The sequence below is a fragment of the Bubalus bubalis genome, chromosome 11 (genome assembly GCF_019923935.1).
Source record: "Bubalus bubalis isolate 160015118507 breed Murrah chromosome 11, NDDB_SH_1, whole genome shotgun sequence".
Taxonomy (NCBI): Eukaryota; Metazoa; Chordata; class Mammalia; order Artiodactyla; family Bovidae; genus Bubalus; species Bubalus bubalis.
Window position 1 is genome coordinate 5,993,401 of NC_059167.1, and position 16,133 is coordinate 6,009,533.

General features: G+C 41.5%; 1 protein-coding gene across 3 annotated transcripts in view; it reads right to left on the minus strand.

Moving 5' to 3' along the window:
- Positions 1 to 3,892: 3,892 nt before the first annotated feature.
- Positions 3,893 to 16,133, minus strand: part of FLRT2 (fibronectin leucine rich transmembrane protein 2) — a 106,045-nt gene continuing 93,804 nt past the window's right edge. For all 3 annotated transcript variants that reach the window (XM_006069453.4, XM_006069452.4, XM_006069454.4), the window contains exon 2: positions 3,893 to 10,992. In XM_006069453.4, coding sequence (XP_006069515.1) covers positions 8,648 to 10,630 — 1,983 coding nt within the window. In that variant the 5' untranslated portion in view covers positions 10,631 to 10,992 and the 3' untranslated portion in view covers positions 3,893 to 8,647. The remainder of the gene's footprint in view (positions 10,993 to 16,133) is intronic.

Sequence of the window (16,133 nt, forward strand, 5' to 3'; positions counted from 1 at the left end):
CAGGGATCGAACCCAGGTCTCCTGCATTGCAGGTGGATTCTTTATCAACTGAACCACTAGGGAAGATGACTAACTGCTCTACATGCCTCCAATTCTGTCAGCCACTACATGTGTTCATCTAAGGTAAAAGAAACTGATAACCCTTTAAAATGTAAGTTATTAGCAAGGCCAACTGGCAGGTCAGTGACAGAGGCAGGTTTCAAAAAAAAAAAAAAAAAAACATCAGCCTGATACAAATTTGAATAACTATCACTCTCTACTGCTTCCTTCTTTATGGGAATATAATTTATAGGAGAGACTATTTACTCTCATGGTAATAACCAAGATAATACAATGTGAACCTTTAAATGATATATGCTGTATTTTTGGTATAGGATGTGACACAGTGAATAATGACTGTCCCTTTTGATATTGCTGATGGAAACAAAAAAAAAATCTAACTCTGTTTTTTATATGTGAAGAATTCGTTCTGACTAGCAAACTGTCAAAATGTTTTTTTCTTTGACTCTGTGTCGCCCAATACTTTGCATATTTTTCGTGGTGGTGACATTTTGTTGCAAGAAGATTCTTTAAGATAGCTCTTTATATCGCTTTTGCAAGCTGGCTCAGTTTTGAGGTTGTGTGTAAAATATTCTTCGAATCATTTTAATAGTTCTCTTAAACATATCCTGAGTCCATTTCAAGCTTTCAGTTAATGTGTGACAAAAACAAAATTCTGCAAAAAATAGCAATGGGTTACCAAAAAATATTAAAGGAAATATATGTTTTGCTTTTGAGCAAAACTTATTCTACATAATTCACAATTCTACAGCTCTTTCTGAGGCTTAAAAAAAAAAAAAAAATTCGGCCACAGTAGACTGACTGGGTATCTGTTTTCTGAGATGCTGCTGTGTGTGAAGAGCTGATTCCACAGAGAGCCTGATGTCACCGCTGGGCCCCCTGTCCTCCAATCACATTTTCTCCAGAAGCAACGTGTGGGGTACGTGTGGGGGCAGGACACCCTACACAGCGCTGGATGAGACACAGCTGTCGATAGAATACGTGCTCCGTCTCCCAGAACCCAGAGCACAGGCATGAAACAAACCCATGCAAAGTTCAAAAATATCAGTGCCACAAACAAAAGAGTAACTGCTAGAGAAACTGCACAGAGAGGTTGTATCTTGGGTAGGCGTGACCCAAGCTTTCCAAGTCAATGCTTGTTGGGGGTGGTGGTGCATTCAAATTGTATCTTGAGGGAGCAAAATGTCATCAGACAAGGTGTTTGAGATCTTTGGAGTTAGACTTAAAGATTTTAATTCATTTGGTCATTTAAAATATATATCTGATCCAGAGTCCATAACGCATGAGGAAATAATACTGGTAAGGAGTATCAGGCAGCAATGTGTGGCAGGACACGTATGTTACGCAAAGAGTTTGATTCCTCTCTTAAGGTCACATTTAATGACACATTTTGAAATTCAGACAGTGTCACACCAGGTATTCTTTATAGATTACCCTTTGTCCCTCTGGCAAGGCTGAAGTGGAAAGAGAGGAGAGGAAGGATCTTGACCATGTCACACATTTGAGAGGTTAAGTACTGGAACTAGGATTCTTAGCTGATTGTTTTATAGGTGCCTGAACTCTCCAAGGGCTTCTCTGGTAGCTCAGATGGTAAAGAATCTGCCTGCAATGCAGGAGATTCAGGTCTGATCCCTGGGTTGAGAGAAGATCCCCTGGAGAAGGGAAGGTCTACCCACTCCAGTATTCTTGCCTGGAGAATTCCATGCACAGAAGGAGGGGAGCTCTCCAAGAAGGCAAAGAGAGGGAGATAGCCTAGGCTGTGAGTTGAACACTAGCAGCTTCCAGGAAAGATTTTTGATGATGCAAAGTTAAGTCTGCTGGAAAACTGTCTTACTCAGCACCAAAACTTACCTGGTCTCAGCGAATATTTGCTGAATGAAAACAAAACTAACAAAGACCCATACTAAGCTAAAACAGGGAGTTTAATAGACTCTCTGATCCAGCAGTTTTATATTTGATCGGGGAAAGATGGACTCATGATGGAAGCTAATTATGGAAAAGGATAAGAATTCCCCTAAAGGTACATTGAAATGTTCATCTAGTTTAGATCTCATAACAAAGAACATGGACAAATGAGATCATCAGTTGGTGTGTATGTTCCAGTGACACTCGGTTTGGAGTTAAACATTAAAAATTCTTTACCCTTGACTTTCTGTAAAACTAATGAAATAAAGCTTGTATAATAGCCTCTAAAGCAAACATTCTATATTTGTGCTATGAAAAAAAGGTCTAACTCCAGAAGCCAGTTTGCTAACACCCTAATAGATTGTGACATATGAGCATCTTCAGCAGGATTTACAAAATATTTAAAGCAACCTCTCAAGTATGAAACAAATTCATTACCCAAAATAACCTGACTCAAGTCCTTTTAATACTTCTCTCAGCTCACCCTGTGGATATACACAGAGCTTGATTCCATCTGAAGCTTTCAAGTCACATCAGTGTGCAGACATCAAATAATCACAAAAACAGAACTACTGTTAAAATCTAGGAGTGGATCACCAAGGAAATTCAGATATTTGGAGGTCTGTAAAAATATTCCTTGGATTTGTCAAAAATAGTGAATGTGCCCACTGGGTGAAGTTGTGATACCTCCATCATTAAAAACTTGAAACATTAAGAATTTGTCCTGAGGACTAGCCAGTCTTAAGGCTAGTTGAACAATTTAGAGGCAAGAAAACAGTTAAGAAGGATCCATGGAGTCAGGAGCCATTATTATTATTATTTTGGATTGATTTCCATTCTGGTGCTCAATGGGACTGTAAGAGGTTGTTGTCTGTATTCACCAGACAATTCTGAAACTTACAATGACTTGGTGTAAACTTGAAAAGTTAACTCAATTAAAGTCTGATTTTATTAAGGCCTTGTCACTTTGCTTCATCTACTAAACACCAAGGTCATCTATCATTTTTCTATCTAACATATAACTTTGATGTGTTATCACATTTATCAACAGGTATGTACACCTCTCGTATCTTAGATATTCCATTGAGTTTTAAATGAGAGAATGTCAAGTTATTACATGAGCTCTGAGACACTGGGATGTGTTAAAAAAAACCAAGTTTATTACACAGTCTGTGGGCTTCTTAGCAGCGGAGTCATGTTTTTCTCTGAATCCCCAGTAGAACCTAACAAAGTGTTCTGTAAAAAGTAGATGAGAAGTAAATGCATGGGATGAACAAATGAAGTTCTTTAGAAACATGGCAGAGGGGAAGACAGGCTTGACTTGGCCACACCTGTATTTTATTCTTCTATCAAACCTCTGAACTCAGACCAGTGCCTAGGGCAAGGTCAAGGTCTCCTAAACCTTTTTGAATTAAAGGTATTCCTTGACTAAGGATCTAGTCTCCATAGAGTAAAGTCCGTACCTCTTGGTAAAAATAACCAAGAGTATGTAGATGTTGTATGTAAAATCTCCCAAATTTAATATGGATCACCCTCTTGCACATTCATAGTTAATTCCCCAACAGAGATTCTGCAGATCATTAATACTTATAACTAGAGTGTCATCATTTTATTTCCTGGTTTCGTCTCTGTCAAATACATTATTAGTAAAATGGCCAAGAGGGGTCAGAGAAAGGGGGTTCAGGAAAAATCAGGAGATTAATCCCAAGTTGACTTGAGCATAGGAATAAACACATTTTCATGAGTGCTCAGTGAATGTATGGGTGGATGAGCCATAAAAATTCTGACGTAGAAAGTACCATGAGGATTCTTAAGGGAAATGACATTTTAAATTGATATATTATGAAATAGGGAAAATGACTATTCTGATGAGGTGACTACATTGGTATTTATCTATATTCTAAACACAGATTTCACAAACATAAAATAATATGCTCAGGTACGTGTGTATTTTCAAAAGATATTCATAGGAACATAACAATTTAGCCAGGAAGTAGAAAAGAACATGAAGATTTCATACAAACCCCTCACGCAAAACAGCAGTCAAAATGGCCTTAAAACACAGAAGCTGTGTTCAAGGAAAGAGAAAGTGAAAACCCCTATTATCTCCTCCACCCTTCTCAACCTCCAGCATCCGGAAGCATCTCTCATTTCTCTTTGACTTGAACCCAGAAATGATGGGCAGTAACCCAATGAACTTACTCAGATAAACACAATGAGGTTTCTTTTTAAAATAAGCCTTTACTGAATATATCAACAAGGTACTGTATAGTGTAGAGTGAAGCATCTAGTTAACAAAGTGTGCGACGCGGTCGGTCTCAGAGGATGTGTGTCCTCTGAGTCCCTTGCAGTCCCTTGTCAGCGAGAACGCACTACACGGAAACCAGGAGCAAATCGGCACGTGGCTCAGACGAAAACAAATCATCAGCACTGTCAGTGGCTATATACTGATCCTAGAAGGGGCACACAGTGGCGACGTCTTCACCTTGCCTCAGAAGGTTATAAATCTTCCATCCCATGGATGTAACTATGAACACCCCAGTGTGTGCGTGTGTGTGTATGCAAGTGTGTCTGTTACACTAGCTTAAAAATGCCTTGCTTTGTGCTCTTCTGGTGAGTGTGCTGCTAGAAAAACTAAAACTATAGCAAGAGAAGGTGATATTTTGTTATAACAGGATTCCATGTGTACAAAGCTTTCTCCCACAATCAGGGACAAGCACCCCCTTTGTTGGCTCGCTTTTCACCCCCCCACCCCTGGAAGAAATTAGAGAAGGGGGGCAAACTACTGCTCCCTACGTGACTTGAAGAAAGTGCATCAAGCAAGGCTGGACAAGACTAATAAAGAAGGAGTTTTGGGGTTTGCTTTGTGTATCTCTTCCTCTTTGGGAAGCTCTTTTCTGTTCTGCTTTCCCATGAAGTTGGACAGGTAAATCAGGAACAAAACCATTATGCTCATGTTCTAAAGTGAAACACTGTCTCCTTTTCATAGGGTAGTGATAAAAATGTTACAAGCAAAGAAGTAATGGAAATTGACAACTTCTAGGTCTAAGGTTGCAATGGATGCTGCAAGTGAGATTAGCTGACCAAGCCATCTGCTTCCTGTGGACAGCAAGTGTATCACCTTGTGTCTGGAATGGATACTTTGCTCACAACATTCAGAATTTGTCCTCCTCAGTGGGGAAGAAGTTCGGATTCCTGTGGAATGACTAGGACCTTTATGATCCAGTAGGAAATGGAGCCATATTAGCTATTTTATTCATCCTTTTTACCAGACTGGTCACATTATACCTTTTTTTTCTCTTCTTTTAAATCTCAGGGAAAACATCCAATAAATATTCAACAAACATCCAGATAACTAGAAACTGCATGATTTCTCACGATAGACTTTTTTCCACTTTTCACACAAGAAAAATAGGGGAACACCCTTTTTCTCTCTGCTTCTGCTTGTCCCTTGTGATGAGCTGCTAATGCATTTGACAGTTTGAAGGAAGCTAGGGGCCTCTCCACGTTCAAACACGTCTCCCTAAATAAGTAGGTATCCATGACAACCCTGGGTATGAATAATGGTCGGCAATATCTGTATGCTCCCGGTTATGCCTTTTCCTTTTGGAATTTTTTCTGCACAGTAACAGTTACTATCTCTAAAAGTAGACACATGATATCTGACATCACCCCCATTGGGTCACACAAGCATCAAGCTCTTTATCAACTGGAAAGTATGGCTTTGTTCATGGTCTTGTCCTGCACCTTCAGTTTTGATTCTTGGTAACCTCAAAATGCATAATGATGAGCACAAGAGAGGTCCAACATAGAGATGATGTATCAGCAAAACATTCCCATGACAAAAGCACCAATCAAAGCAGAATCTGCCACTGATGGTCCTTCAGCGGTTTTCCTGAGACAGGTAAGACAGTGCAGATTCCATGATGTGCTTTCTATTCTGGTGTGGGTGCGAGTCCCAGGTATGCTACTACAAACAGGAGACCAATCTTGATTTGAGCAGTCTCTGTCATGTACACAAGCTTAGAATTAAGCCTCTAACTAGATTCTATCTCTTCAGGAATGCCTTCTAGCAAAGGAACCATTTCAGATCATCCTAATCTTTTCACATGACCAGGTCTCCAATCATAGGACTTAAGCTCCAGAGAATTCTGTAAATCTCATAAGACATTATAGAAACGTCTCTAAGCTTGGTCTTCTTGGCTCAAAGCAAAGACATTTGTTTCAGCCGCCACATATCCCACTGGAGGTTATACACACAATACAAATAAATGAGAATGATTATTTTGTAGATAAAAGGAAAAAAAAAAAACTTCAAAAATCAAAGTACCATCATTTGAACACATAGTTTTATCTACACAGCCAAGGAGAAAAGGACAGTGGAAGGGAATTATCCAGTTAAATACACAAAGCCCCGTGTCATGGTCCTGCATTTCAGATGGCTTACTGCTACACTAATCGTTTTCACAGATTGTCTTTTCCCTTCACTGTGTGGACCTAGCTTTAAAAAGGCAACAGTCAAAATGAGCTAGCTAACAGACTAAAATGGAAACCAAAGTCACTTTAGAATTAATTCAAATTAATTCATAGTTAATTTCAGCTTGACTGCACAGTTTCGATTCTTGTGTCTGCAACATTATAACTTCAGTTATATTTTCGGCTTATTCTGAGGGACAAGGGAGATTAAAACATACTACTTGGGGATATATTATTAAAGAAAATAAAGCTCTTACTATAAAGAAAAACTTGCATAGCATTTTATACCTAAACTTTTACAAAGAAGACACATCACAGTTCTATTTTGTTAAAAGTAAGAGGGACAGAGAAAGCCAAAGCAACATGACCGTGACGTTAACGTCATAGGTTCCTAAAATAATGACCAGTGATCAAGGAAATATGCAACACAGACAGAAATGCCTAAATTTGATTTTCTAAAGAATTTCCCAAGGGTGTACTTTTTAGATAAGGTGTGTGTGTGATCGATAGCCCTTCTACTTCTAAGGGATGGAAAGGAGGACATTATACATGCTTTCTGAAGACGGACATTGCTTCAAAAAATATCTAGAATTAAGCGTGGACATCCTTCTCTTCTCCATGCCCTCTGTTCAGTGCCCTGTGCTGCCAAGATTAGGGAAACAAACCTTCCCTCCCAGACTTGTTCATTTTTCATCTGTTATCCTGTTAATATAAGATTGATTATCCCTCACAATTCCCAAAGAAGAGGAACATCCACAATTTAGAAGGAATAAATGAAATTTTAAAAAATGGAAGCAGATCAAAGTCAGTTCAAGGTGGAAACACAGTATTGCTTTTTTTAAAAAAAAATATGATATTTTGCCAGCTTTGATGTGTCCTTACAGGATTATTAGCAGGGAAAATTAGTATACATTTTAAAGTGAGTATGGATATTTTGTGCAACCAAGACTGGCATCCATAATTTTCTTTCAAATTTTTAGCAGAGGGGTGACCAACAAATGTATCATCAACAGCTAATTATGAAAATATACGTGAGGTGATTGGAAGACAAGAATTTCTGAGGGGATAAAGGTATTAATTCAAGCTATTTCAACATGATACTAACAAAGTTAGTTGATATAGAATAATGGGACCACTGATTACATGCTTTTGTCTAAAGGGTATCAGTTGTTTTTAAATAACCAGTTTAGTACGTTCCAAACATTGATCCCTTGTTGGTCTAAATATCATGTTGACATAGCTACAGTGAATCTACCCAAATAATTCTCATTATCAAAAATAATTCCATTCAATATAATTCTTCCCATTATTTTATTAGCCTCTTCTAAAAAAGTATTCTAGAATATATCTCTGTTGAACGTGATTCAACCTGATGTATAATTTGAACAGTAACACTTTTAAAGGGACTTTTCTTGCTGGGGTATCCTACCTGCCCCAAAGATGACTGAAACCAGACTCAGGCTTCTGTTTCACATAGGGCCAGGGGAGCCTGAAGGGTGATTTTTCAAGTTCCCAGTCAGAAAGCCAACCCCTGGATTCAAAGGTTTTTTCAACTCTTGTCTCATTTTCTTGATTCTGCCAGGATGGGTTAACTTCTCTCATAGGAACTGATTTCCTCCAGAGATGCCTTCTGCATTTCCTCCTTTGGGTCAAAACAGGGTGACTACCTCCTTTCTTAGATTCTACAAAATTTCACTTTTCTTCCAGAACCGGAAGTATATAAATAGTATGAAGATATCTGGGGTGCATTTCTTGTTTTATGACTATTATCTGCCCTACTCTGATGAGTCCACTTTAACCTGCCCTTTTATCTGACCACCAACTCTAGGAAACGAATTTGTTCTGAAGCATCAACAGTGAAGTGGTGAATTGCATCAGGAGGAAGAATCACTCATTCTTTCACCCTGGCATTGGGTTCTCATTGTACAACCCTGTACAGTACTTCAGCAACTATTTTTTTTTTTAAGATTTAAAAAGCAAAGAGTTACAAAACTGTCTGTAATTAACTTGGAATAGAAAAGATAGCACTTTTTTTTTTTTTAAATCCCATTATATAGTACACCGTATAAATTACAGAGTATTCAAATGCACAAACGCATTTGTGTAACATTTATCAAATGTAACTCGCGTGTCTTTACGTGCACACACGTGCATGTTCTTGAGAGTCTCCATGTCCGTCCACTCGGTAGCGCTGGGCCTCTGTCTGTCACGTATGGCAGTGCTCCAGGTCTGGCACGCTGCTGTTGCAGTATCGCATGTTGTTGGGGATATGGCAGTCTGTGTAATTAATGCCCCCATTTGGGGTGTAAATGGGCTGCAGTCTGAAATCTCCTTTAAGGAGCTGATCGTTATTTAAGGAGACGATCTGGAAACTGGTCTCTGTCATCTCCAGGATGGAATTGTCCTTCTTCGTGCCCGCCTCGCAGTAGTCATCTTTCCGCCTGCCTCGGTTGTATTTCCACTTCTGAGAAGTGTAGCGCCCCTTTCTGTGCATGTGCCAGCAAAAGACACTGAGCAGGACCACAAGCACAAATATCACAGCGCCCCCGATCAGGCCTGCCAGCAGAAAAGGGGAGCCCAAGCTGTGGGAAGTCGTCTGTTCGTGGCTGGAAGCCGTGTTGCTGCCATTGTTCACATAGGAGTCATGGGTGGTAGCCTCCGAACAAATGGTGTCTTCTACAGCTCGGTAGTTAAATGCATCCAGGGGCACTAAACAAATCCGATAGGTGGATCTGGGCTCCAGATTTACCAGGCTCAGATGCTGCTTCTCGCCGCTGACGATGCGTTCCTGAACGATGCCCCCCACCAAACTGTGGCCCATTTTCACCCACGTGAGCTTGTAAGCCATCACAGTGAAGAGAGAGAGCCAGCCGACTTGGATGGAGGTGTCATTCACGAAACGGATGGAGAGTTGGATCCGTTCAGAAAGTGGTGGGGTCACCCTTTCTCTGCCGTCCCATTCGGGAATCGTGGGGGGCTTGGAAGCTGTGGGACTCAGGGGTGTGTAGCTTCTGCTGGGGATTGGGGCAGAGAATGTGGTGGGCTGAGTCACGGGAGAAGCTGAACTCAGGGCTGGGGTGAGGGGAGGCAGGCCAGGGGTCGTGGTGGGGCAAGACAACAGATTCATATTCAGCTCCCGCACAGCCATGCCCCTGACTTGCTCGGGACCTTGGCACATGAAACCTCGTACGTTGAGCGAGGCAGGGATGTGTCTGAGCCACTCTGTGACCCATTTAATGCTGCAGTCACAGAACCAAGGGTTGTTCCGAGCAGTGAGCTGCTTCAGGTTGGAGAGGTTGTCGAAGACCCCTTGAGTCAACATGCGCAGCTGGTTGTTGGAGATGTCCAGCCGTTCCAGCTTCCGGAGGTTGGAGAAGGCTGTCAAAGGGATGTGGTTGATTTGATTGTCCTGCAGGTAGAGCCTGACCAGGTGTGTACCCGGGAGGTCAGGAGGTGGGCGGGAGAGTGAGTTCCGGACGATGGAGAATTCCTTGAGCTTGGTGAGGTGGCCGAAGGTGCCCTCAGCGATGCCCTTGTTGGTCAGGAGGTTCCCGTCCACGATCAGACGCTCCAAGCTCGTGAGGTTCTGGAAGGCCATGTCTGAGATGACAGCGATGCGGTTCTCATCTACACGCAGCTCCTGCAGGTCCACGGGGAGGCCCACTGGCACACTGCTGAGGTGGTTCTTGGACAGGAACAGCAACTTGAGGCTCAGGGCCTCGCGGAAGGCCCCATCTTCCACGCCCACAGTGGAGATGGAATTGTCATCCAGGTGCAGCTCCTCCAGCTTCAGGAGCTGGGCCAGGGCTGCCCGTGAAATGGTCTGAATGTTGTTTTCCTGCAGGTGGAGGACGCGGACGTTCTTGGGGAGGTTCATGGGGAATTCGTCCAGTTGGTTGCCGTAAAGGTAGACGGTGTGCACAGACTGGACGTTGTGCAGTTCTGCAGGAAACCCAGCATTATTAATTTGGTTGTTATGGAGGTAGAGTACAGTGACGCCCTCCGGGATCCCAAGAGGCACTGAGGTCAAGCTTCGTTCGTTACAATAGACAAAGTTCCTGTCACAGCGACACACACTAGGGCACGCCAGGAATTTTGACACTTGTGAGGAGAGCCCCAGGGAAATGAGAAGCCAAGATTTCAGGAAAAAAGCCCCCTGGCTGGGCCCCTGTGTGGTCTGTAGGCCCATTTCTGAAGTACAGAAATCAAATACAATGCTGTAGGGAAAAGAAAAGTAAAAAAATAAAAAATAGAAACAGATAGCTAAACCAAAATAATTGAACAGGGTTCTCAAGTCCAGAACTCCAACTAGAGGAAATGTCCTGAAGGCCAAGGTCAAAGAATATTCTTGAGGTCTCTGGTCTTCTCAGCTTGTGTTGGCCTCTTTGCTGTTGTCCTCCATGTGCAAAAATATTTCAATAGGAAGAATTTTCCACCCAGGCAACAAGTGAAGCCAAGAGGGGCCCAGCCAGGCTGACAGAACCTCTTCTGTGGTCAGGCAGGTCAGCGTGGATCAGCCCACGAGCTTCTTGGTTAAGCTCAATCTGCAATCTGTTGTAGGAAAGAAGAGAGAAAAGAGTCAGTGAAGGGTAGACAATGGAATAAGTGCTGATCTGACTGTTGGCTTTTCAAAAATGCTGTGATTGGAACTAAACACCCAGAGGCTAGGAGTTGGCATTAAGTAATGTGTTAAGTAATAATAATTCACTTGAAAAGGTATTCAAGAAATGAAAATGATTTGTCTTCATCGTCAAAAGAAAATCTTATTGTTGCCTCTCATTATCAATGATCATGCAGTGAATTTTACATCACAGTCCGCATCTTCTCTCAGAGATCTATTTGCATATCCAAACAGAGGCATAAGAGGCCTGGGGCTGAATCTGCTGAATCAAGGATGACTATTATAAATGCAACTGGTCACAGTCATATTTCACCATGAAACGACTGACAGAACAAAAAATACAACTTAAGGGGAAAAATGTGAAACCCTTTTCAGTTATAAACAAATGCAAAATGGAGACTGATAAAGTTCTTTGGAAAGATGCCTCTTTCCATTTGCCATTTTTCAATATAAAAAACGGAATCAGTATACCTGAAACTAAAACAACATTGTAAATCACTTGTGTTTCAATGAAAAATTATCAAGTAAAAAAGTGACAAACGAAAAAGATGCATCTTTCTAGATAATTTTATCTGTCCCCATTTTGCATTTGGCTTCCCTGCTGGCTCTTACGGTAAAGGGTCCATTCGCAATTCAGGAGACCCAAGTTCTATCCCTGGGTCGGGGAAGATCTCCTGGAGAAGGGAATGGCTACCCACTTCAGTATTCTTGCTTGGACAATACAATGGACAGAGCAGCGTGGCAGGCTGCAGTCCATGGGGTCACAAAGAGTTGGACACCACTGAGCGACTAAGCACATGAATACATATCAACTATATATAAAACAGAAATATGCATCCTTTTGATCTGACACTGTGATGAGGCAGTTTAAAGGTGACGTAAAGATGCATGTGTGAAGGCAGAGAGAGGACTTTTTTTCCCCTCCCCTCCCTGCCTCCTCTCATCTCTGTCTGCCTCCCACATAGCTCACATTTGAGTTACTACCCAGAAAGACCAAACTCCAGTCCATGGCACATTTCCACTTATCCCCTCTTTTGAGACCTCTAGGTACAGATGAGACACGCCACTGTGATTCCTTTGAGAGCTGACAAGCTCATGACTAGGAATACATTATTTTTCAGCAACGCAACCTTCCTCCCACCTGTGAGTGTTTTCCTGCTTCTAGAAAAGGACTTTCAGCAAACTTTGAAATGACAGGAGACACATTTGGGGAAGTAAAGGCAATCTGAAGATACTAATCAAAAGCTTCTTGCTCCAGAACTCTTCCATCTATTTGTATACTAGAGAGGTAAAGACGTTAACTGAAAGCTGTCAGATTTGATTTCCCTATAAAATAAGCTAACATGACAGGACACGGCAAGCTAGAAGTCACTTAATTCTCACCAATACACAGTAATTGAAACAACTTGCATGTAATGCACAGAGGAACTGTTTGAAATTGTTTCCTTGGCTGTCTTTACACGCATGAGAACTAAGTCACTTCAGTTGTGTTCGACTCTTTGCGAGCCCATAGACGGTAGCACGCCAGGTTCCTCTGTCCATGGGATTCTCCAGGAAAGAATACCGGAGTAGGTTGCCATGCCCTCCTCCTGGGGAATCATCCTGATTCAGGGATCGAGCTCTCGTGTTTAACATCTTCTGCATTGTAGGCAGGTTCTTCACTACTAGCACCACTTGGGAAGTCCGCTGTTTATGTTTTTAAACATAGTTAAAAAAGAAAAAAAAAATGTAACCTCTATTCAAGTGTCTAGACTGTTAAATTTGTTCTACCATTAAAAAGATTGTGAACCATCTAAAAAATGCCTTTGTTGACCAGAAATGGTAATATACATTTTCAGTTGTTCAGAAAATGTTAAAGAAAAAAAGGAGGTTGGTCGAGAGAGTCTCTTTCCAGGCAAAAAGGATGGGTGTGATACTTTATTAAAAATCAGGAATTATTTAATTTGTTAAAAATTACAAATGTATGTTTTGTCACAGGAAGCAGGAGCAATCCCCTCTAGCAAAAATCTCCCTATAAGCTTACTGAATAATTTAGGAAAAAAAAAACCTAAGGTTAGTGAGGGAAAAGTGAATTCAATGCCATCAGCTTGATGCCATCCCTAGCTTAGGTTTCAAATTATCAAACCATCCCAATATTCCCTCATAGCTGCTACTGAGTGTGGTCTTTGGTCCAACAACATGAACCTGACCTGGGAAGTTGTTGGAAACACACAGTGTGTGCCTTAGCAAGAGCCTAGGGCACGCACAATAAAATTTGAGGAACACTGCCCTAAACACAGCGCCGTCTTACTTAATCATCCAAATGCTTTAATTTATTAAATGTAAAACAAAATCAAGAGTATATCAAGTGACTGATTTAGAAGAGTAAAAGCCTAAGGCATACTAATCACTTTGGTCCCGGGGAGATGGTCTCAAATTACATCTTATATGTAAATGACATCTTATAAGTAGAGTAGCCCAATGACCAAATATATCACTTGGCTTCAACAGATCCTTGGAAATTTATGTTTGCATCACAGACATTAATATCCAGTAGGAGCTGAAAGAGTTATTTGTAATCAGAGGGACACACTCTCATAAAGCGTGATTTAAAGAACAAAAATCTGTTTGGTGCTATTAGCATTTCCTCTTCAAAAAAGGTAGGAAAGTGAGACTAAAAGAATAGAATCTAACACATTTTTGAGGATTCCACAGGAATCTTCCAAGTGCGAAAGTGGTGCACAAGGAACAGAATTTTCCAAGGGAGGAAAAAATAACTTCTCCAGGGTCTTTAAATTCTTATGTAAAAATAATAGATGCTTCTTAACTGCATTTACAAGCTCAGTTTTAAGGTCCTAGAAACAACAAACCAGTGTTTCAAGATGGTAGGATTGGTTTAGAAACTTTATCTGTGAATAGCCTCAAGGCACTAATGATTGAAGCATCAACTCACGGGAAAAGACCCTATTACTGGGAAAGAAGGAAGGCAAAAGGAGAAGGGGACCACAGAAGATGAGATGGTTAGAGAGCATCACTGACTCCATGGATGTGAATTTGAGCAAACTCTGGGAGACAGTGCAGGACAGAGGAGCCTGGCGTGCTGCAGTCCACGGGGTCGCAAAGAGTGGGACATGACTTAGCAACTGAAAAACAACCGTGACAGTGATTGGGTGCCAACAAAGTATTCAGAAATGGGGCTGGAGGCCATCACTGTGCATCCAAATGGCAAATATTCCACTTGCTTCAATTGTTTTCTCTTAAAGGGGAAAAAAACACCCTGAAGGCCAACCCTTTGTCCCAGGTCTTGCTCTCTGGCAGGTGTGCTTTACTTATAAGTGGTTCTTGTATAATTACATAAGAAGGGGATGTGGTCCCGAAGAAAGCTCCTAATGGGATTACATGGGGCAAACTGTCACTGTTTATCCCCCTCAACAGGAGAAAAATCTCATCTGGATCACACTGTGTTGATCAGCTGTGACAAGTTCAATGCTGAATGAAAACAAACTCTCAGGGTGTCCTTTGTGCTTCTCGGGACTCCCACAAAATAACTGTGCATGGTAGACTTGTTCTAATTCTTGGATCGACAACAGTCTATATATTATGTCAGCCAGTAGACTGTATCTTTGTTCAAATCAGTGCAAGTGTTAAATCGCAGCCACCTAGGCAATAATGATTTTTAAGTCAAGCAGGCTGAAATCTCCATATTTTTAGCTGTAACTCCTACTAAATACTAAGGGGCGAAATCCTTCTTTGGAGAAGTCTGTCTTGGAAATGTTTTAAGAGAAATCCTAAGATAGAGACTCAATTTATAGAGAAAGTAGCACAGTATAATGGTCAAAAGCATAGTCTCTGAGTCCTCACTCCACCTCTGGTCCCTTACCTGAAAAATGAGGATAAAATAGTTCCTAACTCAACAGCACTGTTGAGAGGATTAAATAGGATAATATTTGTGAAAAGCTGTGTGAGGCCTGACACGTGACAAGGACATAATACATAAAACTGTTATTCTTGGTGTACTTGTTATGATTCATGATATCCAAAGAGGTAGACTCCAAAATGTAGAGTAAAATAAAAATCACCTTTGACCACCCACGTTCTCCTTACTGACACCTACTCTATGATTTCTCAACATCAGCACTATTCAAATTTTGAGCCAGATAATTCTGCTGTGGAGCTGCTGTGAATGTACAGAGGTGTCTCCAGATATAGGTATGTCCCCTGGGGAGGCAAAATGCCTCCAGTTAAGAACCAATGACCTACTCCATCTTACAAGTACCTTAAAAGCTTAGTATTTTTATTCTGATTTTATAGAGTAAATTAGAGATGCATTTCTAATAAACTGAGGCTAAATGTGCTTCATGCCATGGATACCAAAAAAGCATGGAAACTCAGTATGTTTTTCATCTATTTATTCAGCCAATATATTTGGTGGGGGGCACTGGAATGAGGGTAACTTCATGCAGAGCTGATACAGTTTTTGACTTTGTGAGTCTTAAAAATGTAATGAGGGGAGAGCAGTGAATAAGCAGGGAATTACGGTGCTGTGTAAAGGTTTCCAGCCTCAGGGTATCAGGGAACTGCGGTGCCTTGTAAAAAGCTCTAGTCTAGTCCATGGGGTGACAGGAAAAAGACAGTGGCAGGAGGATTACCTTTGTGAGGATCTGAAGGATTGGAGAAGGCAATGGAAATCCCATGGACAGAGGAGCCTGGTAGGCTGCAGTCCATGGGGTCGCTAAGAGTCGAACATGACTGAGCAACTTCACTTTCACTTTTCACTTTCATGCATCGGAGAAGGAAATGGCAACCCACTCCAGTGTTCTTGCCTGGAGAATCCCAGGGACGGGGGAGCCTGGTGGGCTGCCGTCTCAGGGGTCGCACAGAGTCGGACACGACTGAAGTGACTTAGCAGCAGCAGCAGAAGGATAGGAAGGTGCAAGCCAGGGAAGAGATTTCAGAAGTTCTGTCCAGGGATGGCCGTAACATGGATCCAGAGGTGAAACCCAGGACCGCTCAGAGAGGGAACGGAACTTTAACCACACAGCTCTTTCTTCCAACTCTGTCTGCTTCCCACTGAGACCGTGCTATTTCTAGA